Here is a 26,219-nt window from a genome sequence, read left to right on the forward strand (position 1 = left end):
TTCTAGAATGATTATTTTTGGATGAAGTATACAAAATAACCGAAAAATCAGTGGTCTAGAATCAACTTAGCATGTGACCTCGTTAGAGCCTTTCTTTGCTCCGTTAATTCTTTGCATAAAGGGATTGAGGAGGATTAAATCCTTAGCATTCCCTCTTTAAACCCCACCAAGCTAAGCAAGCTCTAACTCTTGCAATTTTATTTTCTTGTTTGGAATTTAATTCCTAAGAAATATGAGTACTAAAGCAACCAGCCCGACCCATCAAGGTTCCAGTCAAATTTCAGAAATGCTGATATCCTTTGCTGTAAAAAAAACCTGTTATATGGAAAAAAGAAAATCCTCATTGTGACAACTACTAGGAACTCATATATGAGCTAGGAAAAGGAAATCAAGCAAGTGCGCCAAATGCACCATAGTGCAGCCAATGAATACTAGTACAACACTACGTCGCATACTCCATGTTTTAGACAAGATTTAGTTGAATTTTAAAACTTTAACAATAAAAGCATTTCATATTTAGATTGGAGGCATAAAATTCATGTGTAGATTTCCCTAAAAAGAATACTTTCATAGTACTCCGTAAAAAACATTGAAATGTATAAATATACTATAATACTAGAAACTACTGGTCAAAGGTACATGTTAGAAATTGTTTCATGTCCAGTAGGAGTGTTTTTGTTGACGGGAGTGAGTAACACCTCGAAAAGCAATTAAAAAGAGAGGGAACAACCAACTAATGGTATTCGCCACACTTAATATGAAATGCCACTTGATTCTTACACATACTATACAGAAGGGTATGACATATATGCATCCTAAATCTGCAATCAAATCTTGTGATCTAGTCCCTAATTGCAAAAGAATGGAAAAACAAGTCAACAATTTTAGCCTTTTCCAGATTACAAGGACACGTGGTAATATGAACAAACGTGCTGCGGTGAATCCCAGGTGAAGTTTCCACCAGTGCTGGCAAATTTCAGTTGAATAAGTAATTGCAAATGCTTCCTTGCCAGCTTCATGTTTAATAGGCCATGTCAGGCTGTCAAGTTGCTGAAAGCGGGAGCTTCGTAATCATATTTGATGGCCACTGGCCAGCTACCGTCAATCATCTGTATACACTGGCCTTTGCCAAACTTTGGTGTTCTTTTTGGGATCATCACAAAGGGTTAAATCACTGTCAAATTCTCTCATTGTCTTGACAAATGTCTTTGCTCCTTGCATAATGAGCCTCTCCACCATGAATAGCTGGTAATTGTTCTCAATTACTGGCTCCAATATGCTACTGAAGTTGGACGAGTATGCTAGCTTGTACCTGTATTGTTGCCCAAATGAATGAACAAACACTTTTAGTAAGCATCAAATGATTATATATAAAGACACATGGAGGTAGAAACCTGAATTCAATTCAACCTGCATACAGACTGAAGAACTGATATGACCAGCCACATGAGAACATCTTATTGCTAATAAATGCTTAACCATGGCAACATGAAAAATGAACGGAAAAAAATATGAGCAAGAATGAGGACAGCTTTCGAACTGCAATTACTACAAAGTGCTGTACCATGCATCAGGATGCAGGAGGAAGATAAATGCTAATGTAAACAATGCAAGAGATCCTGGTTGTGGTTGGACAAGACAATGGAAACAACAGTGCAGGTGGTACCTGTCTGACAGAGGGGAAAAGAATCCTGGAGCTCTTTCATTTGATGCAATGTATAGAGTCCGACCTGGTGGAATCCATTTTGCAATTCTTTTTCTGATGTACTCAGGGCGGGTATCTCTGTCTAGATGAGGATGAAGGCTCCTTTCAACACCAAATCTATCTTTCCTATTTTTCAATAGATCACCTCGTCTCACATGAATAGCGTCATAGTCACCAAGTATTTTTTTCATCTGAAACAGAGGGGACTGACTTAGAGTGCTGCATCATATAGACTACAAAGAATATTACTGAACACGAGCTGGTAATAGAGCAATGCAATTTTCTTGATTTAAGAACTCATGTAAGGAGAGTTAGCATGTACTTACACCCATACTTCTAAAACTGATGTTGTATGCTTGACAAGCTACAAAATATAGATGTTTCAGGGCATGACACTTGAGCTAAGTTATGTTTTCGCCCAAGTCAGAAGTCTGTGCAGCCACACATCATTTTAATGACTTGGCATAGGAAAGTGCAATAAACTAGATAAACTGATATTGTCCCGGACGATGGTGTTGGAGGAAGGATTGCGGCGTAGATTATACTTGAATGAAGTTACAGGACGCGGCCCTGGACCTCGCCGGCGCGGCAGAGCCGTGGTGGCTCGACGGCGCACCAGGGAGGCAGGGCGGCGGCTTACAGATGGATATAATCTAAAGCCTGCCTTGACTTGCTAACCCTAGGCCCATATATATAGTCCAAAACATAATAGACTCCAAACCGACTCCTACTAACTTACTTATCACACTAAGACTCTCCTAGCTTGCCGCCTGGGCCTTCCTGTTGCGCCGACTAAACTGAATTCCCCACATGACATCTCTCCCCCCTGGAGAAGCAGCTCGTCCTCGAGCTGGAACACCGGAAACAGACTCTTGAACTCCTCAAGCTCCACCCAAGACGTCTTAGACACAGGCGCCCCTTTCCAACGCACCAAAAGCTCCCGACGCCCACGGGCTAGGCGTCCACGCAACACCTCTGCAGGCTCCCCCACCACACGACCATGCTGAATAGGAGGCAACACCGGCGCCACTTTTGGGGGATTACCATGGAACGGCTTAAGAAACCCCACATGGAACACATCATGAATACGAGCACCCGCCGGCAACACGAGTCTGTAGGCCACATCACCAATGCGCTCAGCCACCTTGTACGGCCCGAAAAACTTGGGCCCAAGCTTCCCACGACCTTGCACCTTGAGAGAAGCCACTGGACGATGCAGAAGGCGCAGCCACACCCACTGACCAGGCTCAAACACAACCGGCCGATGACGCCGGTCATACACCGACTTGTAGTGTTGTTGTGCTTGTTCAAGCCTATCCCGGACCTCCGCCAGAAACTCATCGCGCTCGGTCATGGCCCTGTTGACCGCCGGCAGCCGAGCATCACCTGGGGCATATGATCTGATAGACGGAGGAGGTCGCCCGTAAACCGCCTCAAACGGAGAGGTCTTGAGGGACTGCTGATAAGAAGAATTATAGCAGAACTCGGCCCATGGCAGCCACTCCAACCAATTTCGCGGACGATCACCAGTGAGGCACCTCAGATACATAGCAATAATCTTGTTAGTAGCCTCAGACTGCCCATCTGACTGTGGATGAAAGGCTAACGTGAAACGCAGTTTAACCCCGGCCAACTTGAATAACTCCTGCCAGAACGAACTAGTAAACACCGGGTCACGATCACTAACCACCGACGACAGGATCCCATGCAAGCGCACCACCTCAGCAAAGAAGGCCCTCGCCACAGACGTTGCGGTATATGGGTGAGATAGCGCGATGAAGTGCGCCGCCTTGGAGAAACGATCAACGACCGTCTTCCCATTGACCTTAGGCAAGGCTTCCACAAAATCCATGGCCACATCTGCCCACGCCGTGGTAGGAACGTCCAGCGGCTGCAGCAAACCCCCGGGATGCAAGTGTTCACTTTTGTTCCTCTGGCACACCTCACATGATCGGACGAAATCCTGCACCACCACCCGATCCTTGGGAAAGTGAAAATCTGCACACAGCCGATGCAAAGTCTTGTGCACTCCCTCATGCCCTGCGTCGTGAACGAGCTCCAGGATGGCCGGCCCCAGGGAGGATGTTGGAGAGATATAGACCCGGCCGTTGTAGAGAATCAGATCATCCACCACCGACCAGGCCTCTGACTTGGCGCCCCCACGGATGGCATCGCGGAGCTCGGAGAGAGACGAGTTGCCATTGATCTCCTGGCGCACCTCATCAAACAGGGCGAACTGCGGCCCAGATATTGCCAAGGCGTCCCCCAGGTGCTCGTCGCGACGTGACAAGGCGTCGGCCACGACGTTGAGTGCGCCCGGCTTGTACTCCACTAGGAAGTCGAAGCCGATGAGTTTGCTAGCCCACTGATGCTACGGTATCGTCGTCAGGCGCTGGTCGAGGATGAAGCACAGGCTGCGATGATCCGTACGGACGACGAAATGGCGCCCCCACAAGTATGGCCTCCAGTGGCGCACCGCTTGGACAAGCCCGATGAGCTCACGTTCCTAGGCGGCTAGCCTGGCATGACGCGGCGCGATGGGCTTGCTGAAGAAGGCGAGGGGCCCAGCGCCCTGGTGAAGGACGGCGCCGAAACCGGAGCCCGACGCGTCGCACTCGACGATGAACTCCCGGTCAAAATCTAGTAGCTGTAGGACCGGCGCCGTCGTGAGGGCTTGCTGCAACGTCCTGAACGCGCGTTCCGCGTCGTCATTCCACCGGAAACCCTCCTTCTTGAGGAGGGCGGTGAGAGGAGCCGCGACGACGCCGAAGTCGCGGATGAAGCGGCGGTAGTACCCCGCCAGCCCGAGGAAGCCGCGCACCGCCCGTGCCGACTTGGGAAGCAGCCAATCCAGCACCGCCTGTACTTTCTGCTGGTCCATGGCGACACCCTCCTCGGAGATGACATGACCTAGATAGGCCACGGACGACTGCCCGAACGCGCACTTGGACCGCTTGAGGAAGAGCTGGTGATCCTGCAGCGTGCGAAACAAAGTGCACACGTGGCGGAGGTGGTCCGTCCACGAAGAACTATAAATCAGAATGTCGTCGAAAAAGACGAGGACAAACCGGCGCAAGTAGGGCAGTAGGATGTCGTTCATCAAGGCTTGCAATGTGGCGGGGGCGTTCGTGAGGCCGAACGGCATGACGAGGAACTCGAACAAGCCCTGATGCATACGGAACGCCGTCTTCTCCACATCATCCACGAACATCAGCACTTGGTGGTAGCCGGACCGCATGTCGAGCTTGGTGAAGAACTTGGCGCCGCGCAGTTCGTCCAAAAGTTCCTCCACCACTGGGATGGAAAACTTGTCTTTGATCGTAGCGTCGTTGAGGGCACGGTAGTCGACGCAGAATCTCCACGTGCCGTCCGGCTTGCGTATGAGCAGTGCCGGCGAGGAGAAGGCCGAAGAGCTGGGACGTATGACCCCCTGGCGCAGCATCTCGTCGCATTGGCGCTCCAACTCGTCCTTCTGCGCGTGCGCATAACGATAGGGTCGTACAGCGATGGCGCCCACTCCCCGCTTGAGGCGAATGCGGTGAGAGAGGTGCCGACGCGGAGGAAGCCCATGCGGTTCCGCGAACAGGCCCTCAAACTCCTCCAGGAGGGCGTCCATGAGGTTGTCACCGGGACCAGAGAGCGCTGCTGCAAACAACCCTGGAGTGGTGTCGATGCCGCGCCACAGGACGCGCTTGGCGCCCCGCTTGAACGCCAAGGTGTGCTTCGCGAAGTCCCACAAGATGGGGCCCAGGGTGCCGAGCCACTGAACCCCGAGCACCATATCATACTTGCCGAGGGGGAGAGCGTAGGGTCGATGTCGAACGCTTCCCCTCCGATGCGCACGCACTGGCCCCTGGCGCGACCCGGAGACGTGATGCGGTCGCCGTTCGCCACAGCCACCGACAGGCCGGCACATGCAGACAGCTGGATGCCCGCCCGCTTGGCCATCTCGACGTCGATGTAGTTGTGCGACGAGCCAGAGTCAAGAAGCACGACTGCCACGGCGTCGCCGATGCGCACGTGGACCTTCATTGTTTGGAACCCACGAGCGCGGACGCCCGTAGCTGCGTGCAGCGAGATGGCTGGGTTGTCCTGGGCGCCCGAGAGAGCCAGGCATTCTATCTCCTCGTCCACCTCCTCGTCGTCGTTGAAACCGATCACCTCAATGACGAACAGCTTCTTGCAGCGATGCCCCAAGACGAACTTCTCGTCGCAATTGTAGCACAGCCCGTCGGCGCGACGTTGAGCCATCTCTGCGGGCGAGAGACGACGATGAGGAAGTGTCGCCGACAAGGCCGAGGACTTGCCCGACCCGGGTGCTGCAGAAGAAGCCGATGCGGTGGCCGGCGGAGCGACTTTAGTTGACGTAGAGCTCGAAGACGCGTGGGACGCCGAGCGAGCGCCTCGACCCGGCGATGGATCCGTCGAGGACAGATGCAGGCGCTGCTCGTAGGCGCGAGCGAGCATAATGGCGTCGTCGAGGCTCTCCGGCCGACGCAAGGCGACGTCGGTCTTCAGCGGGTTCACCAGGCCCGCCGTGTAGATCTGAACGAGCTGCTGTTCAGAGAGGTCGGCGTCGCGGCAGGCGTAGGAGAGGAACTTGTCGGTGTAGTCCTCGACGGCGTCCGTGCGGTGGAGCAGCATCAGTTCGCCCACCGGACTGTCCGTCATCGGCGGCCCAAACCGCTGCTGGACGAGCTGGGTGAAGCGGCGCCACGACGGTGTCCCGCCTGTGAGCTCCAGACGGCAGTACCAGAGCTGCGTCGTGCCGGTGAGATGCATGGCGGCGTATCAGACCCGGTGGCGTTCCATCGTGTTCTGGCCTCGGAAGAAGGTTTCGCATCGGTTCAGCCACGGAAGCGGGTCCTCCTTGCCGTCGAACGTGGGGAACTCGAAGCGGACGCGCGGGTGGAAGTGGGAGTCGACGTAGTCATCATCCTCCTCGCGGAAGCGATCCCACGGCGGTGGTCGGAATGGGGGTTCCGGGCGTGGCGGTGGCCGGAACGGGGGGTCGGAGCGCGGCGGCGGCTTGGGACCATGGTCCCGCTGGTTGTTGATGGAGTCTTCTGTGGCGCCGACATCCTCCTGGGCGGGCGCCTTGCCGTCGCGCTGGGCCGACTCCACGCGGATGAGAGCGAGGTTGAGGGCACGGACTTGCTCCGTGTTCTCAAAGGTGGCGGACTAGAGCGTGACGACCTTCTCCGGCAGCGCGGCGAGTTTGGTCGCCACCGGAGCGAGCGGCGCCAGACGATCGACTTTGACGGCGAGATCGTCGAACTTGGCGCCCAGATCGCGGAGAGTGTTGGAGATCGTCTCGAGCTCCTTCAGATCGTCACCCATGGGCACGCAACAAGGCTTGACTGATACCAAGTTGTCACGGACGATGGTGTTGGAGGAAGGATTGCGGCGTAGATTATACTTGAATGAAGTTACAGGACGCGGCCCTGGACCTCGCCGGCGCGGCGGAGCCGTGGTGGCTCGACGGCGCACCAGGGAGGCAGGGCGGCGGCTTACAGATGGATATAATCTAAAGCCTGCCTTGACTTGCTAACCCTAGGCCCATATATATAGTCCAAAACATAACAAACTCCAAACCGACTCCTACTAACTTACTTATCACGCTAAGACTCTCCTAGCTTGCCGCCTGGGCCTTCCTGTTGCGCCGACTAAACTGAATTCCCCACATGACAGATATCTGTACGGCTATACCTCCAGGATGCTTGGTTATATACTTAATACTTTGCTTTATGGATGCAGCATCAAAACAACACCAGATTGCAGAAGTTAGTGCATGTTTAGAATGATAAACAAGAGTCACCAGGTATTTACACAATGTCAAGGTTTAGTTAGCAACAGTAGTTGCCACTTTATGACTACATCATCATCCGGTAATTTAAGTCAGTGAATCTGAAGGAATGTTGTTGTTGTTGTAATCTGAAGGAATGTATGAAAAACTTGGTCAAGTCACTGCGACTAGAAATGATAAACCCCCTAACTATATAAGCATAAACAAAAGATGCAGGAAAAGAAACAGAAACACAATACCAGTCCATTTCCAAGATATTAGTCAGACTGCATATACAAAAAGGGCGAGAAACAGCACCTTATTTGCTGCATCCCTCAATTTTCTTGCTGGCATACTTGGTAAAAAGGTGTAGGATAACATAACAGAGCTGCGGTTCTTGCGATCCTTGCACTCCATAAACCTGAATTTTTCTTGGACATGAATGGCTAAAATTATTCCTTTGCTGAGTAAAAGATTAAATCTAGAGGAGGGGGAAAACCAAAGGCACTACAACAAGAACCTATGTGCTTACCAAGCAAGAGGACTTGCAGTGCGGTTTAATATGAGAGCTGTTGAGTACAGGGGGTTTTGTTTGAGTTCTCCCCTGCTAATCCCTTGCACATGTGACACGCCTCCCACTTCTAATTTCATACTTCTTGATACTATATCATGCCATGTCTTAGAATTGTCCAGAATAACCGGTACTGTTCTTGATATCTCATCTATATCATATAGAGATTCCATTGCACAAGAACTTTCTTCCCATCTACAAAATACTTGCTTTAGATATTGAAATACCCAAACTTTAGTGTGCAGATACTACAGAGAGACAGATGAGGTTAAGAAGCAAGAACCTTTGTTCTGAAGTTGCACTGCTTTGGAGGACCCCCTTTGTGTTATGTACTGAGCTCAGGCACATTCTTGAGGGCATCACAAATATTCTACAAAGAAGCATGCCAGTAGCACAACTAGTAGGTTAGTAGCATGTCCATCTGCCTTCTAGTATCGATCATTTAGTCTTCTCATTTCGTATTTCAATGAGATAAAACTTCAGCCACTTCAAAAGAACTATCTTTGATGCATAAGCACGGGAGAGTAGCTATTACCTGCCGAGGAAGAGGGCCTCCTCGAGAGCGCAGCGGAGGCTGGACTCCTGGTGCCCGAGCCCGGCGCAGGAGCCGCAGTGCTTGCCGGGGCAGTCGACGCGGCCGCCCCAGTAAAGGTACTTGTCGCCGCTCCTGGCTCCGGATCTCCAAGCACTCGATAGCGATGCGGCGGGAGAGGAGGAGAGGAGGCAAAGGACGGTCAGCGCCGCCGCTGCGGCAAATGCAGTTAGGAGGGTCCTCGCCGGTGGGAGCGGCGGAACCCTCGGCTTGCGGCCGCCGCCGCCCCCGGCGATCCGGGGAGGAGGGATCGCCATGGGAAGAGTGCGGGGGAGGGCTGGGAAGATCCGGGGCTGTCACTCGTGGAGACGACACTTGATGACTTGAACGGCAGGTAGCCATCTAAGCCGTTCAAAATCAATCCAACGTCTGAAACTAGCCGGGCCACCTTGCTGGTTATTTTTGCACTGCTAATGATTTCAGGAAATTTTTGATCAAGAGGAAATTACAAAAATCACTCCATACAGTTCTTTCTACATCCCTGTTTTCTAGAGATGTCAAATGCTAGGATGGAGGAAGAATTGATGACCGTGTTTTCAAGGTCATTTTTGTTTTCAGGAAATTTTTGTTCCTTTGAAGTGCATTTTTTGTTCTTTCTTCAAGAGGCCAAATGCTCAAGAATCGGTAAAAGGAACAAAAATGCACTTCAAAAAATCAGCGACACCAACACGGTCCAACAGCTATACAATTCGTAGTCTCCTTGATGGGTTAGAAGGGTTCGTTCTTATTGTTGGAATCATAGCGAGCCAGTGCCCCAAGAGGACTAGAGGAGCGGTCTCCAAGCTGAAGTGGAGAGCATTGTAACATCTTCCCCATCTTCTAGAAATATTCTAGATGACTTCCTTGTCGAGTATTTCCTATATATATTTTTCACTTAAAATGGTCATTTTTTCGTGCTAAATGGCCGTTTAGATGAACATGAACTACATAGACAAATGATCGATTAAACAGGCCATGTTTTTGGATGGCTTGGCTGCCCACCTAAAGGAGAGTTGTGTCACTTGAGATTCATCCTTCTAAAGTTGAGTGGTGGCCACTTTCCTTGATAAGAAATTGCCTAGTATAGACATTTTAGTTGTTATAAAAAAACTACGAGCAACTCCAACATACTAGCAAACACCGGTAGATCCAAGGGGTGGACCGGATGGCCGTGGCCCACCCTAAAAACCATTCCAAAGATTATAATCTTATAAGAGCATATAGTTAATAATAAAGCCAAGTGCTTGGCTATAAATCAAGATACAAGAGCCAAGTTATGCAACAATAGTCTTTTTATTGTCCATGAGATATTGTTTAATTCATATCTTGCATTTTCTTTTCTTTTCATCCTCACATCTACTCTGAATCCACTTTTGCCTTAGGAGCTCATGCTCAGCTTGTTGCTTGCATTGAAGAGAGCCAAGTTATCTCTCTCTCTCTCTCTCTCTCTCTCTCTCTCTCTCTCTCCCCCCCCCTCCACGTCAGCAAAAACGATGACCAGCTTGCCTATAAGCCCATTACTATCACTACTACAAAAACTGATTAACCGAGACACTTTGAAAAGGCCTCGGAGGCGGGCATATTACAAAATCGTCTCGGTTAATGCCTGCGATTAACCGAGGCAGTCACCATTAACACGACCGCTTCAGTTAATAGTTCTATTTTCGGAGGCGGGCCTCTTACAATGATCCGCCACGATTAATAGAGAAGCCCAAACAAAGTCCAAAAGAGCCCAGTTAGTAGGAAGCAGTATATAAAGAAATGAAACCCTAGCTCTCCCTTCACTCCCTATCCCTCATAGCCGCACCCCCATCCCGTCCATCCCGTCGGCCCTCCACTCGGCCGCCGCCTCCCTCCCCTCGCTTCCCCTCCCCTCCACCTCCCCTTCCCTCCATTCCCTCCTCCCCGCTGGTCCTCCTCCTTCACTCCACCTCTCCAGCAGCACGGCGGCGGGACGAGCGTGGCGGCGGCCGGCGAGGGAAGCGGGCGGGACCAGCGGGGCGGCGGTGCTCCACCCTCCCTCCCTCGCGAGCTTGGAGGTTGTGGCGGACGCGGCGGGCCTGGCGTATTGAGGAGCGCCCGGCGATGGCCAGATCCGCCGTCGGCGACTGGATCCGTGACCGTGCTCGCCGGATCCGCGGCAGGAGGCGGCGGATCTGGTGGTGGCGTGGTGGATCCGGGCAGGGGCGCGGCGGATCTGCTTCGGGCGGGGGACGGCCGCTCCAACGGCGGGACGGGCAGGCCGGGGCGCGACTATCAGCGGCGGGACGGCCGGGCCGGGGTGCGGAGCGGCGCGGCGGTCCCGACGCAGCGGCGCAGCGTGGCAACCCTGGCGGTGGCGGCGGTGGGCGGTGCCGGCGGCCCAGATGGGCTCGGCGGGACGGGCTTTTTTGTTTTTTTTGTTTTTCTTACTCCATTAACAGAGGCGGGCGGCTAACCGCCTCCGAAAATTCCCATTTACCGTGACGGAACATCCGAGGCGGTTGGTGTTGCCCGCCTCGGAAAATTGTTTTCAACCGCCTCGGAAAATACTTTTTGTAGTAGTGTATACCTGCTTTAAGAGCAAGGCTTTAGCCGATATCTGATTGTATGCTAGTGCCATGTCACTTGCAACCTATATAACAGCCCCACTCATATAATATGTAGGTATTGGTGTAGTCTATATCATTAATATATGATCCACCTCATCCTCTCATATGATATTTTTGGAATCTGTGTTTCAGCAAGTTTACAGCCCGCTTCTCTCCTCCACCTCAACATTTATGTGACGTGGCATCTCATACAGCATGTTTACGTGTATTTATAATACTTGCTCTAATTTTAAAAATATGATTACAAATTAATGCGCAAGCTTCTTGATTTTAAGGTAAACTTCTTACTTAATTGTGGATTTGAAGATTTTTATAAAATATTGAGTAAAATGCACCACGGGTCCCCAAACTTGTTTCGAAGTTCCACATAGTTCCCTAAACTCTCAAATAGTGCATCTGAGTCCCCAAATTCTGTTAAATGGTTCACTGGAGGTCCCAAACGTGCCACGTGAGCTTCCCACGCTGACGCGGCATGCCACGGGGCGCCATGCTGGACAATATTTACAAAAAGAACCCCTATTGATTATCTTTCTATTATTTTATCCGTTCTCTCTCTGTCTCTCCCTTCACTAATCTTTCTCTCGCCTCGTTCTGCTCCTGATGCAGCTTGTGCACGCCGCCGCCGCCGCCGCACCTCGCTTGCGGCCGCATCGCCCTCGGCCCCTGTCGCTCCTCGCCCGCGGCTGCATCTCCCTTGGGCCACCGCCGTGCCTCCCCAGTGGTGGCGGCATCCCGCACAGGCCCTCGCCACCGCGAGGGAGGAGGAGGATAGAGCAGGGCCGCGGCGGAGGGAGCAAGGGCGGCACAGGTCCAACCACCGCCCTAGCCGTGAGGGAGGATGGATGCACGAACTCGAGGTCCCCGACGCCGAATTGAGCTCAATGTCCCCAGCTGCCGCCATAACCGTGGAGGGACCATGGAGAGGGAGGAAGGAGGGACGCCGGACATAGCTCCAGGTCCCCGGCGCCAGATCGGACCGCCGGAGCGTGAAGGAGGAGGAGGGACGAGGACGTCGCTGGCCTCCGCCGGCGTGCCATGGCCTCCACCACCGCCGCGCCATGTCCGCCTCCGCGTCATGTCCTCCACCAGACCGAGCTCCAGGTCCACGGGGCCGGATCCGGCTGTCAGAGCGTGAGGGAGCATGAGGGACGAGGACACCGGTGGCCTCCGCCGCTGCACCATGGCCGCCTCCACGCCATGCCCTCTACCGGATCGAGCTCCAGGTTCTTGGCGCCGGATCCGGCTGCCGGAGCGTGAGGGAGGAGGAGGGACGAGGACACGGTGGCCTTTGCCGCCGCGCCATGTCCTTCAACGTGCCATGACCTCCAGCGCGCCATGTCTTTCACTATTGCCGTGCGGACCTCCGCCGCAAAGCCGCCGTCGCGGCCATCTCACCTTCCCGGCGGCAGCCGCCGCATAGGCCTGAGAGAGAGAGATTAGTGAAGGGGAGAGAGAAAGGATCAAATAGCAGAAGATAATCAATATAGGGGTTCTTTTTGTTAATATTGTCCAGTGTGGTGCCAAATGGCATGCCACGTTAGCGTGGGTAGCTCACGTGACGTGTTTGGGACCTCCAATGAACCACTTAATAGAGTTTGGGGACCCAGATGCACGATTTGAGAGTTTAGGGACTTATGTGGAACTTCGGGACAAGTTTGGGGACCTGTAGTGCAATTTACTCTAAAATATTTAAAGCTGTTCTGATATTAAAAAAAATTATGGACCACCATAGCTTCCAACCCAAATGTTAGGAGTCGCTCGGCCTACTGGCAGTCAAACCACCAAACAAGATCCAATAACTATTTTTTTTTCTTTTTTGTTTCGGAATAAAAAATTTTTTGTTCTCGAACAAATTTTTTGTATTGCTAGAATAATTAAAAAATTATTTCAAAATAAAATAAATTTGTTCTGAAATAAATTTAATTGCGGGCCAGTTTGTTAGACTAGTTTAGATTCAGAACACACAATCTGGAGGTTGGGAGGGAGTTTGTTTTGAAATAAATTTAACTACAGGTCAGTTTGTTAGGCTAGTTTAGAGGGGTGGGGAGTGTTGCGATGGATTGGCCAACAGCCCCCGCTTCCAATCCTAGATTGGCCAGCAAAATTGATTTTTTTTGACCTTAGCAAAATTGATTTGGATCTGTGAAAAAAGCAAAAAACAACCTTGAAGCAGGCATCCTCTCTTCCTCTCTTCCATCCTCGCTAATCCATCTCGCTGACGCTCGGCATTCGCCCCCGCTCGGTAGGGATCTTTGCCGAGGCAGAGCACTCGCCATCTCCCCAAATCCCGCGCCGCTCCCGCCATCGCGCGCGCCCTCCTTCCCGTCCTGCTGGTCCTTCTCCTCCCGCGCCGTCGGCATAGCGCCCTGCCGCCCTCGCGCCGCCGCTCCGGGCACAACCCGTCGCCGGATTCCGCGCGCTCCCGTCCTCGCGCCGCCGCTCCGGCGCCTCCCGCCCTGGGCGCCGCGCCGCCCTGGTCCCTGACGCCATGCTCAGGCCGCCGCGTTCCCAGCCAACGGTGGATGGGGAGGACGGCTCGTGGAATGGATCCCCCGCGCTCCCGTTGAATGGTGAGCAATTGGACGGTACGCAGACCCGCACTGGTGAGATCCTCGTTGCACTTCTACGCATAGTCTGAATTTGAGTTCCTATATGTTCATCTGAATTTGTTCATCAAAACTGTGAGCTCATCTTGCACAAGAATACGCAGTTTTGTTGGTTCTCTGAAATTTATATTGTTCCCAAATGAACTACTCGCTAGGATTAGGTTGTCTAAGGTGTTTGTGGAACAACAGGCTTAGATACACGCTCTCGGTTTTCAGATGTTCAATCCATCCTTGTGGAATGGATTCAGTTTGTTTGTTCATACTGCGAGGAATATTTACCAGGCATGTAGAATTGGTTGGGAATATGCAATGTGTGCCACGGCTCCAGTGATCTACTAGGTCTGTTATGCTGAATTTGTACATGGCCAATGCATCCCGCATCTATACTGGATTCTGATGTGCTTTGACTGAGGAATCTGATGCTCGAAAATGATAGTAACATGTCATAAAAAGGCTTCTGTAGCTTCTGGATCTATACATGCTCGATTGGTGTCAGTGTGGAACTCCTGCAGTATGATAAGGACATGTTCATCTGCTTTGGCGCAGTTTGTTAACCACCAAGGCAATTAATTGTAGAAGAATGTTTTAGATAGTTGATTTCAGTACAATTTGTTGCAGAACTGCCGTAAGTACAACAAATCAGTAGCTGTGGATACACGTTTCTTTTCTGATTTGTTCAGTTGGATATCTCTGTCACTGAATAAAACTAGTTATTTGCACCCAGTTGGCTGTTTTATTTTTGCCCTGGTCTCATTGGTTGCTGATGGCCCTGTTGAATGTCTTTGGTGTTTCATACTTTCATTTATCTAGATATTCTGAATATATTCATGCCTAGAATTGCTGTATTGTTTTTTGGAGTGCTACATGATCATCACTGGTCCTTTGTTTCTTGAGGTATATGTAGCTTAATAGCTTATTATAGCCAAAATTTGTATGTGAGTATTGCTCGGTTAACATGATATATGATTAGATGGCCAATAGAAACCAGAAAGGGTACATTTTTCTGTCATCTGTGCTGGTTTATTAGCCACATGAAATTTAGAAAATCGTACAAGCAAATTGTTGGAGCTTGTTCAGGAAACAGGCTTCAATATAAACTTGATTTATTTAGCTATAATAACTATAGGTTATGGTATGCAAATATGATATATTGTTTGTTCTGTCACAGGTGCTATGGATTCAAGGTGTTACACTAACCTCCTAGTGAATGAGGGTGAAGATTCTCAAGATGCTGCACCTACTAGTGATCCAACCATCCATGAAACTCCTGCAACAACCAAGAGTTCTCAGGGTAGAACCAAAAATTTCAGTTCTGCGGAGGATATACTTCTTGTGTCAGCTTGGCTAAATGTGGACATGGATCCTGTACAAGGAGTTGATCAATCACAGGGCACATATTGGAGAAGAATTTATAAATATTTCCATGCAAACAAGACATTCGAGTCAACTCGTACAGAAGTTTCTTTGATGAATCGTTGGTGTGGTATACAACATGATGTGAATGTGTTTTGTAGATGTGTGGCCAGGATTGAGGCTAAGAACCAGAGTGGTTCCATAGTTGATGACAAGGTATACACAATATTTGAGTGCTATGATCATTTGTCTCAGTTTTTCGCTTTCATGTTTATTTTGGTTTCAAATGTGCAGATCGCACATGCATGTGCACTTTTCAAGGCCGAGGACAAGAAGGAGAGGAAGTTTAACTTTATGCATTGCTGGAATATCCTAAAGGATAAGCCCAAGTGGATGGATAAGCGTAAGGAAATTGGAACTGCCAAAAAAACAAGCAATAAGAAACGGAAGACAATGGCAATATCAGCTCCTGCATCAGTTGTCCCTGCAGATGCCCCTGCTGCCCTAGCAGCTGCTGGTGATGTTAGTGAACCAGCAGGAAGACCTGACGAAAAGAAGGAGAAACAGAAGCTACGGCAACAGAAGCTACGGCAATGTTTGACCATGGAAGCCGTGGACTATCTAATGGCAAAGAAGAAAGAAGCTGACCTTGAGAAAGACTTGAAGAAAGAAGAGAGGTGCAACAAAGCCTTTGCTCTGCAGGAAGAAAGGATCAAATTGGAGAGGGAAAAGTTCGAGTTCCAGAGAGAGCTGGAAGAGGACAGAATTATTGATTTGGATTTGAGCACAATGACATACAAACAACAGCAGTATTATGAAGATCGTAAGAATAAGATACTTGCTAGGCGTTTGAATATCTAGCTTTGTCTACTTTTAGTTCTGTCCAGTCAGTCAGTTCATGAAACTTTGTCTAGCTTTGTCGGTCATATTACTGTTTGAGTTATCTGTGAGGTTACTGTTAAGTAATTTCTGGGTAATGTGCACTTAAATAAGACTCGTGTTTGCAATATATTTTTATCATCTGGATGCACTGGCTTGAGTTGGCTTGTATATATATGCTTGATTTGGGAGCTGCTACCTGCTGTTTGTTATCTGAGCTTTGGATGCTGCCTTGCTGTAAATTGACTTCAGTTACCAATCCCTTCTTTACATGGTATGTGACTTTACAACTGGAATTAGTTTACAAAACTTGATTTGTTTCATGTTCGTATATGGTAGTACTATTTTTTCATGCAACGAGTCCTATGATCTATCATATAATATTTCTCTATTCCAATCATTTTATCTATTCCATCACACATGGTTAAGATTTCTGTCACCCTGCTTGATGTCGGATTTTGTGGTCTTAGCTAAATGACACCATGGAGAGTCTTGTTGTTGGATACTCTTAAATATACCATGTAAGGCTGTGACACCTGAAATTACCCTATCAGAAATCATGCAATCAGTAAAGATAAAAAGATTAAATTTGATGGGAGCAGTCTTAAAATCTGAATTTCGAGCTTGGTGTCTGTCAGAAGACCGAAGTGGCCTCTTCAAGACTTCAGAGCTCGGTCTGTCAGGCGCGAGTCCCTGAAGATCTCCTTGGGTCTCAGACCGCAACACTCATTGGAGCAGAGAACTCACCAGCAGCATCCGACACTGTTGTCCACCTCGGTGCAGCCACTGCGGCCGCCCTCCGGCGCTTCGCACGCCCAGGACGCAGGGTATTGCGGATGGGTAGAAACCGGCTGCAGAGTAGGCGGAGAGATACAAGTTGCTCTACCTCTTGCAACATTCTAAGTGCATGATAGTATGACAATCTTGGGTATCCTTTTCAGAAAGAAAAAAAAAAGAGAGGCAATGTTGGGTATCGTTCTGACTTGTAAGCATGCATCCGTTGAGGCAAGTCATCCAACAATTGCTCATGCATCATTCGTTCTGTTTGGCTGGTACTGATGTCGTGTGACTGACCTGAAGGAAACGGAGGAGGTGCTGAACTGATGGCGCCATGCTTCATACAGTATACAGTGACCTCTTCATTTTCCTGCCGCCCTGAAATGAAAAGGTTTGTCATCGTCCGAACCTACCGTCCAGCCCAGCATGGCGTTCCAGGCCGCTGCCGCTGCGTTCGGCGTCGCCGGCAGCTGGCGACCGCCAAACCGCCGCGTATCCGCAGGCGGCCTGATTCTAGAGAGGAAATTCCATTTCCCGCGTGCTCCTCGCACTAGAATGGCGGCAGAAGAATGAAATTAAGGCAGTAAAGCACAACACGAGTGAAGGCAATGTCCTCAACCCATTTACGGAGACAAAGGGAGCACCAGATACAAACGTTGTTGATACACCCACAAAGTCAGCCTCAGATCTTTTCCTTCCATTCTTCCCCAAACCAAATCTATACCTCTGAACATCTCGAGTACAATGTCAATAAATGTCGTCAGAGGCGGGCGACAGTATAGACCTTTACACTACAATCATCTGTTAACCTTTGTACTGGTTTCATGCAACTTCTACAACCAGCCATGTCATGCCCTGGCCAGAGATTAGCTTAGTTGTCACTTTTCTCCTTGGTTGATGGCTTGATGCAACAGGGTGTCTTAGACTTTAGGGATTGTGCGCAAAGAAACTCCATGCAATAGCTTCATGAATCCGAGCAGACTGAGTTTTCCATCCTGCCTGATCCAATCTTGGAGAACAACATGAAGTGGAACTGAAGGGCCAAGTCCAAGTTCCTGAAAGATGAACGGCATCTTAAGTCACAGTTCATTTCCTAAGCAGAAACTATGTTTTAAGATCAAACTATACCGATGCAAGTTCTTCTATCATAATTGGTCGGTTGCCCTCCTTGTCAAATAATTCATATGCTTGCTGAGCATGTTGTTCCCATGTCTCCAGGCCCTCCATTTGATAAACGCTAATAGCCGAAGCCGAGAACTCCTCAAAATCAAACTTTCCATACGGGATATTGCATATCTAGCACAATGGGTACAATTAGTTTATAGTCATTTACTCATGTCACACAAGTATGAAAAGAACACAAGAAAGAACAGAGAAGACTCACTGAGTTAACAAAGTCAACCACCCTAGAATCATTCATTGCACCCGAGGAATTCTTCATCAAGGCCTAGAAGTTTCATGAACAATTAGCAACTGCATATCACAGAATTTTAATGGAATAAAGCAAAATAACTAACCATCTTCATATTTTGCAAGGAGATTTGGCCACTCTTGTTCGGACCTAGCAATGCAAACTGCCCTCTTAGGTAGAAGAGCTGATCTATCGTCAGTGTCTTTGCAAGAGCCTGAAAAACATAATGCAGCAAATCCGCATGACCGTTTCTTTAAGTGGACTCTGTTCACAATACTACAGCCAGAAAACAACAGTATCCCAGCAAAAATGCAGTCACAGAAAATAAGGGTTCATAGAATGGAAAAAATGGAACACCCACATGATGAGTTGATCATTGATTATAATTTTCAAGGTGAAAGACAAGCAAGGAACACAGTGAATAGTTAATATGTAATAGCAGATAATGCATTAAGCTAAGTAGAATGTGTGGAGTACAATCACGTCCATAGGCATTTTAGTTTTTTTTTTATTTCCAGAGCAGTACATATATTATTGTATGACAAAAAAGCATGACAGGATCAGGAATCCAAAAACAGAGCAGTTTGCTCGGAGATGCAGATGAATCAATACCAGTACAATACACTTTTCGAAAAATGGAGATTATTCCATATTATTGGCATCGTTTATGTTGGACAATGGAGGGTTTAGCTATAATATCATCAATTACAGACAATAATGATGACTTGAAGAACAGTACAAACAACCTACAAAAGTATTACCCTCAATGCAGACTTCCGTAGAGAAGATGAACTTATGTAAGCCCTCATAAGCCTGTAGATAATCATGTCTAAATTAATGTTAATTTCCTGAGTGCCACGGATCCATGGATGACCTGTAATTGTCAAGGAATGCAAAAGGTGGTGTCACCTCACCCGCAACCTGAAAAACAGGGTAAACCAAGTTCAATACAGGAATGTTACTTACAGAGGGCTTGTGCAGCAGTCATCCTCTTGCGGTAATCCTTATTGAGTAGTCTTTTTACAAAATCTTTCGCTTCAGCAGAAAGGGTAGGCCATGGGGTTTCATCAAAACTAGGCTCTGCTTTTAGGACAGCTCGGAAAATCCCTGATTCAGTTCGTGCCCAGAAAGGGCGGCTTCCACAAAGCAAAATATATACAATTACTCCAATGCTCCACATATCTGCCTCAGTGCCGTAAGATCGATGGAGCACTTCAGGAGCAACATAATATGCACTTCCAACAATGTCATTAAGTCTTTCATCTGCATAATATAATAGCACATGTATTTTAATAGAAAAAAGTGATAAGCAATGATCCAAAGAAAAATCTGTAAGACTAACCTGGTTTGACAAAGTCAGACAAACCAAAGTCTATGACTTTCAAGGCAGAATTCTCGTCCTTTGACATGAAAAGGAAATTCTGAAAAATGAAAGTAAGCGGACTAACATTAGCATCAGCATAAAATACCAAGGTTGTCATAGCATTTCTCTTAACTCAGCTAAGATCCACAGAAACAACACAGATAAGGGTATGCCCAAAGTAAGTATGCTGAGGTTCACACAGTTTCACCAACAACTAGCGAGCTTCATGGTACTAAACATTAGTTGTGAATTGATCAAACAATCTTACCTCAGGTTTCAGATCCCGATGAACAATACCCTGAAGATGGCAAAATGAAGCAACACTTAGAATTTGATGAATAACCACCTTAGCATCTTCCTCAGAATATTTTCCACCTCTGCAAAACAGGAGTCAGCTCAGCTATTATCAGAAATTCAGAATCCCTGTAGAGTCAAGGACTTCAGTTTTAGAAATGAAATGTCCTGTAAGTACCTAGCCAAAATCCTGTCCAGCAGTTCACCTCCATTGCATAACCTGGATCAGGAAAAGATACCAGTGAGTTATTCAGGTATAGCAACACCTTTCTAGACGCGTACAACATATTTGTACATCAAATGGGCTTCATTCGGTAACCTACTTTGGAAGAAAAGTGTACAGATCTTAAAGATACAAGTTAAGGCCAAATCTCTACTTGCACTACTGTCGGTGCTTTTACCGCCAACCTACCTAGGGATAATCTATCTCCGACAACTACATTGTTATGAGTTACAACACATACAAGGAAAAACAATAACCGGTCCACATTTAGCTGTTTCAACAAAACATTCCAAACATATTGGGCGACTCTTATCCAGTCTCACCTCCATAAAATGTGTGATTAGCTGATAACAGTTGAATGTATAGCAAATTGGACATTAACATCTAACGCAAGCAAATAAAGCTATTATATTATATTATTATTAGAGCCAATCCTAGTTCTTAGGTGAGGGACAAGTCAAATATTGATGGCACAGCACAGGTTCCACCAATGTTAAGACTTAAGACGCTAGTTTTATTTTCCACGGTTGGTACGCTTGGAATGTAAGCCTTGCATGGATGGCATAATAAAGCATCTCTATGAATAATTAGTTTCATGAGATTGTATTGTATCCTGAGAGCTATTTTTTTTTCATTCAAAAATTCTAATCTCTTGCAGAGATGTTCGTGAGATCAGAAATATTGATAGCAATAATGATTCATGAGGTAACATGTCTTTTTAACTGAGTTATCGTGTATGTATTCATAGGCTTTTTCAAAATTTGAGTTAGCCAAATCCATCTCTCTTATTGCCTTTTCAGATAATACAAGGATATATAGAGTGCTTTGAAAGGTGACTGAATTTAGAAAAAGTTCAAATTCTTAGTGACGCATGTTGCCATGACTCATTTTATTTTTCTTGCTTACTTTTAGATGCCAGTATCATATCTAGAGACTTAATAGGCAGTTTGTTTCCTCTCAAACTGTGTGATGATGATCCTGTAGTAGACTGTAGTCTGTTGGCTTTGTGTAAAGGCTTGGCGGCTGGTCGGCCTGCAGCAGGCTAATCCATGCTGACCAGGGCTGTGTTAGGTTCGTTGATGTGTTTGCATGCCCCCCTCGTCTATGTCTGTTTCCTGTCTATAATAGGCCTGTTGTATTTCAGTTTCTATTTATCAGTAATGGAAATGGAGTTCTGCATCGTGTTGAAAAAAATCTAGATGCTTAATCTTCTTTCAAAACTAGTAGTAATACAAGAATGATAAGATATAGCCAACCAAAATAAGTGCCTTGTGTGTCAAGTTTGCTTGGGAAGTTCGGTCAGCAATCAGTACATTTTAATCTTGCTAATATGTGAAAGAATTAATACATCAAGTATTGCCTTTTCTGAAAATGCATAACGACAAAAAGTTGGATGGTCTGTCCTATTTTGTTGACTGCTGCATTGAACCCTAATTAGAAGTTTCAGTAAGTCATGAGAGTTACTAATAAATGAAACAAGTGTGAACTTACTCCATAACGACATATACATTTTCTTCATCCTCAAAAGCATCATAAAACTGCACTAGATTGCTGTGACCTGTTAAAGAACTCAATATTCTGACTTCTCTTCTGACATCTTCAATGGCAATAGTAGTAGTCATCTGTGCAAAAGTAGGTAGATTGGGTAAGACTACAACATGTACTTAGGATTTTCAATGAAATTTCATAAAAGGTAACAAGAAAACGGTGAGCTGAAATGTGAAATCCATCTTTCACTAACAGCATATACTACAGTCTACAGATATTACAACTATATCAGTATAAGCAAAATGGACCATGCAATCAACCATAGAAAAGGTTAATATGATGAGCATAAGATATATATATATATATATATATATATATATATATATATAAATATATATAAGAGGGTCTATGTTTATGTTGGATGCTGTTGCAAAAATTGAGATCAAATCCTAACTGTGTCTTGAATTTACCAGATTAATGCATAAAATATATCAAAACATTTAGGTCCAAAGTCCAAACAACTGTGTGAGTATACTTTTTGTCTTTCCCAAAAGCTATGAATACTTAGTAACAGAAAATCCAAGTGACCTCCAACTGCAGGCGATGATTTCAACAGCCAATAATCTTTCTGGCTAAACTGTACAATCAAAAACAGAGGCAGGGCAAACCCACCGCTCAGTTTGGAGATTCTACTTCCCCTATATTTAATTCAGGAAATCAACATTGCTGAGATATTGATGAAACACAAATGTATAAAAAAGTAGCAGTAACCATCAAGTGTTGGCCAATCCAGCCTTCAGTCAACTAAATAATTCACACCTAGCCATTAACTTAGCTTTATTTAATGCTAATATTTGTTTTCTATCATCTTCATCCAACAATTAATAGAATTAACTCCATGTGTTAATTTGTTTTCTAAAAGTAGTAGTAACCATCAAGTGTTGGCCAATCCAGCCTTCAGTAAACAAAATAATTCACACCATTTGATCCTACCCATTCAATTAGCTGTATCTAATGCAAATATTTGTTTTCTATCGTCTTCATCCAACAATAATTGAATTAACTCCTAAACATGACCCATAATCACCATATCTGCATCACCACACCTAATTGGTGACACTAATACCACTAAAGTAGCCCTAATCACCACCAACTTACCAGATTAAAAGTACCAACTGTATGTGCACAGTAACTAAGATGAAGAATTGATAATTCATGTATCTCTGACAGAGGCCTTGAACCTCTGCATAGGTAGTATTTAACAGAATTGTAAGGATCCATAATGGGTCAAGTGTGAATATTTCAATAGAATGAAAATTGGGGAGTGGCAATACTGAATTTTTAACAAGTACACACTGGACTTAATTGCATAGCACTGTACACCTTGCTCCCTTTGATTCATAGCAATTTAACAACCATGATTATTTTTTAGATAAGAAGATGACATCACCAACAGGGAGTGGAGAATCACATAGCCAATGATACCATTATGATCACATGACACCAATTTAATGAGCAAGCTATCCAAAACCAGTTGGAGGATGTCGCTTACAGAACTTTTGAACAAACGTTGTGAAGAACCGAAACAAGCATCGCTGGAGCACCATGGTCCCTGTCCCAACTAACAACCAGGAACCACCCCAATCACTCAATAAATCAAATTCTGACTTCTCAGTCTGTCCTTTCAATGCTAATCAAGCAACAGACTAACGCCTAACGATCTGATAATTGAATTATAGAGTGCCAAATTAAGCCCCCTGGAAGTACAGTATACATCTATTTCATATTTACAAGGTTCCCATCTTCTCCTAGTAGAGAAATATGAAGCAACAAAATTTGAAGAAGCCACAAGTATGTCAACTGAAAGCCTACGAGCAAAGGTGTACTCAGGTGAATACAGAAAAAAAAACTTCGAGCAAAATAACTGCACGGAGTAGCATTACTGATTCGTCATACACTTATATGCAAGCAGCCACGGAGGGTCCAATCGAGCAAACAAAACTAGGAAGTGAAAACAAGTGAGGAACCGAACAGACGAAATCACTCCATGGAAAGAGGGAATGCTCTCGCACCTTGGCCTTTGGAATGACCTTGACGGCGACGTCCTCTCCCTTGAGCTCGCCCTTCTTGGCCTTGGCGGCGCAGGTGTAGCCGAAGTGGCCGCGCCCAACCTCCCGGCCGAGCTCGTACTTGGCCGTGAAGTGCTTGGAGTATCCGAAGGTCTTGTCCAGCCCCAGGTCCGGCTCGGCGCCCTCGGGGATGGACGCCTCATTGGGCTTGATCGAGCCATGCCGGCGCGCCAGGAGCGCGCGGATGTGCTTGGCGGGCGACGGCGGCGGGAACGGCAACGGGCGCTTGCGCGCCGGCGTGGAGGTGACGCTGGAGTGGGCCGGTGAGCCCTTGTAGCTGGAGGGCGGGAGCGGGCTCGGCAGGTAGAATGAGAACTTGGGCTGCTTGGGTGTCGCAGGCGCCTTCGCCGGCGAGGCAACCCCGTCATCGCGACCCGCAGCCGGGGGCGCCGCGCCGGCGGCTACTTGGGCTTCCTCCTCCTCCTCCGCTGGCTCCTGGACCGCCACCGACTTGCCGTGGCAGAGGCCCATGGCGGCCGGCGGATCAGAAACCAAGGGACTTCAGCTCAAAATTCGGGAAATCCAGCTGGTCAAAGATTCACCTCGGCTTCAAGAAACCCATCATTGCATCGCGGAATCCTCGCAGGATGCCATCAACCCACACCAAATTCCTCGCCTTGAAAGGGGCTTCCCAAACCAAGAGCCGAGGCTTCCGAATCAAGAGACGGACGGGGACGGCAACCAAGCTGCGGAACCCCAACGCGAACAACGCAGCCCACCCCCACCCCACCGAGGGGCGTTCTCAAGAAATGGAGGAGGGACGCACTGAACTCCCAGGAACGGACAAAAACCGCACCACCAACAGCACGGCAGCGAACAACGCAACGAAAACAAACTCCGTTGTTTTCCTGGGCGGACCAGGCCGTAGACGCCAAGTAAAACGGGGAAAGGTTGGAGCTTTGGGGGCGGGCGAAGACGACATATGGAGGGGCTGGATCGAAGGAAGGCCGGGGGAGGAAGAAACGGGGGCGAGGCGGCGAGCGATTGAAGAGCGCGTGAGTCCTGTGTGGGAATGGGGGGGGGGGGGGGGGGCAATGGCGGAAAAGGAGAGGCTTGGGTTGCTTTCCGTTGCGCTCTCCTTCTCGCTCCGTATCTTTTTCCTCTTCTTGAAGCCCTCGTTTCCATTTGAAGCCCGCCGGCTGTGATGCATCTACAGTGCCGAGGGAGGGGGAGACCGCCCCTGACACTGGTCGTGGACTTTGACAGTTTCTGTTGCAAAGCGCGTATCCTAATTGAAATAAGGAGGTTTCTACGCGGAGAGGGATCTCCGGATAAGGTTCCGTGGAGGTCCCTCTCCGTCTCTCGTCTTCCACCGTCTCCGCTCGACCCCTCCGTCTCTCGTCTCCTCCGCCCGACCTTGCTCCTTGCTCCGCCCCCGCCCCGCCGCCGACCTCCCCCTAGCTGGCGTCGCCTCCGATGCAGGCGAGGACCGCCCTCTCTTCCCCTCCCCTTTCCCCTCCCCTTTCTTCTCTTCCTCTCTGGCCAGATCTGCACGGGTGCCCCCGCCCTGCCGCCGACCTCCCCCTCGCCAGCGTCGCCGCCGGCGAGGACCGCCGCTCGAACCCATCCCCTCCGCTTCCTTCCTGTTCACCTCCACCGCTCGCCCCCGCCGCCGACCCTGCCCACCGGTTGTCCACCACCACCCGGCCGGCGGCGCCATCGCCGCCAACCTCGCCGCCCACAACCCGCCTCCTCCGCCGGGCCGCCCGCCACCCACGGCCATCCCTCTAAAGCTGCCGGCCATGGAAGCTCCCCCAACCCGAACCCCAAACTCGAACCCGAACCCTAAGGCCGCCGGCCTCCGCCGCCACCCCGGCCGGCGGCGACCCCGCCGCCGACCGGCCCGCCCACAACCCGCCGGAGATGGAGTAGATGACCGGAGAAGGTGGAGTTACTTTTTTTTGGATTTGTTACTTTTCTTCTTCTTTCCCTTTCAGGCTTCTTCATCTTGAAATTACCTCATTTTTTTCATATTTGGGGGGGCTCTCGATTTAAGCCTAAATGGATAGGGCTCTCCGTTTAGGATTCACCTTAAAATAAATTAGCTCGCTCATGATCTTCTTTAAAGTTTGTACATATTTTGTACGGGTCATATTTTGTGTTTGTATTTTGATTTTGATGCACTCTGTTCCGTTGCAACCAGTCAACAGTATTTTTCTCTTATACCAAATCAGCATCAGCACCAGCCAGTCAGCAGTATTTTTCTCTCACAACAAACCAGTACCAACCACCAACCACAGCCAGCCGAACAGAGTGGTCGAGCTTTCGAAAAGTTTTCCAAAAAAATTTCCGGATTACTTTCCAAGTGATCAGTTTTTCCGAAAACAAAGAATGGAAAAGTTTTTCAGGAGACGTTTTTTGAAAAATTCTTCGAATAGGTTTTCCAAAAAAACTTCTTCAAATAAGTTTTGTGTAAGCTTCTTTAAAAAGTTTTCAAAAGAAATTCTAGAATAAGGAAGAAAAGGGTACTAGA

At 48.1% G+C, this 26,219-nt stretch overlaps 3 protein-coding genes across 4 annotated transcripts; 1 reads left to right on the forward strand and 2 right to left on the reverse strand.

Moving 5' to 3' along the window:
* Positions 1-710: 710 nt before the first annotated feature.
* LOC120652264 lies at positions 711-8,970 on the reverse strand. The gene is made up of 6 exons (XM_039930028.1): positions 8,597-8,970; positions 8,345-8,431; positions 8,023-8,256; positions 7,809-7,911; positions 1,667-1,896; positions 711-1,312 (listed from the first exon to the last, which is right to left on the reverse strand). The coding sequence occupies exons 1-6, from the start codon at positions 8,908-8,910 to the stop codon at positions 1,102-1,104; spliced, it is 1,179 nt and encodes a 392-aa protein (XP_039785962.1). The 5' UTR covers positions 8,911-8,970; the 3' UTR covers positions 711-1,101.
* A 4,417-nt stretch (positions 8,971-13,387) lies between these two features.
* On the forward strand, positions 13,388-16,259 carry LOC120652267 (glutathione S-transferase T3-like). 2 transcript variants are annotated; one of them, XM_039930031.1, is made up of 3 exons: positions 13,388-13,808; positions 14,998-15,398; positions 15,477-16,259. In XM_039930031.1, the coding sequence occupies exons 1-3, from the start codon at positions 13,712-13,714 to the stop codon at positions 16,041-16,043; spliced, it is 1,065 nt and encodes a 354-aa protein (XP_039785965.1). In that variant the 5' UTR covers positions 13,388-13,711; the 3' UTR covers positions 16,044-16,259. The 2 variants fall into 2 exon arrangements, with proteins under 2 accessions (XP_039785965.1, XP_039785964.1); XM_039930030.1 differs by having other exon boundaries at positions 13,390-13,826.
* A 1,179-nt stretch (positions 16,260-17,438) lies between these two features.
* LOC120652266 (calcium/calmodulin-dependent serine/threonine-protein kinase 1-like) lies at positions 17,439-24,820 on the reverse strand. The gene is made up of 11 exons (XM_039930029.1): positions 23,690-24,820; positions 21,621-21,751; positions 20,085-20,126; positions 19,881-19,989; positions 19,592-19,670; positions 19,216-19,512; positions 19,011-19,123; positions 18,356-18,463; positions 18,223-18,285; positions 17,967-18,134; positions 17,439-17,893 (listed from the first exon to the last, which is right to left on the reverse strand). The coding sequence occupies exons 1-11, from the start codon at positions 24,215-24,217 to the stop codon at positions 17,759-17,761; spliced, it is 1,773 nt and encodes a 590-aa protein (XP_039785963.1). The 5' UTR covers positions 24,218-24,820; the 3' UTR covers positions 17,439-17,758.
* Positions 24,821-26,219: the final 1,399 nt, after the last annotated feature.

The sequence above is a fragment of the Panicum virgatum genome, chromosome 9K, assembly GCF_016808335.1.
Source record: "Panicum virgatum strain AP13 chromosome 9K, P.virgatum_v5, whole genome shotgun sequence".
NCBI lineage: Eukaryota > Viridiplantae > Streptophyta > Magnoliopsida > Poales > Poaceae > Panicum > Panicum virgatum.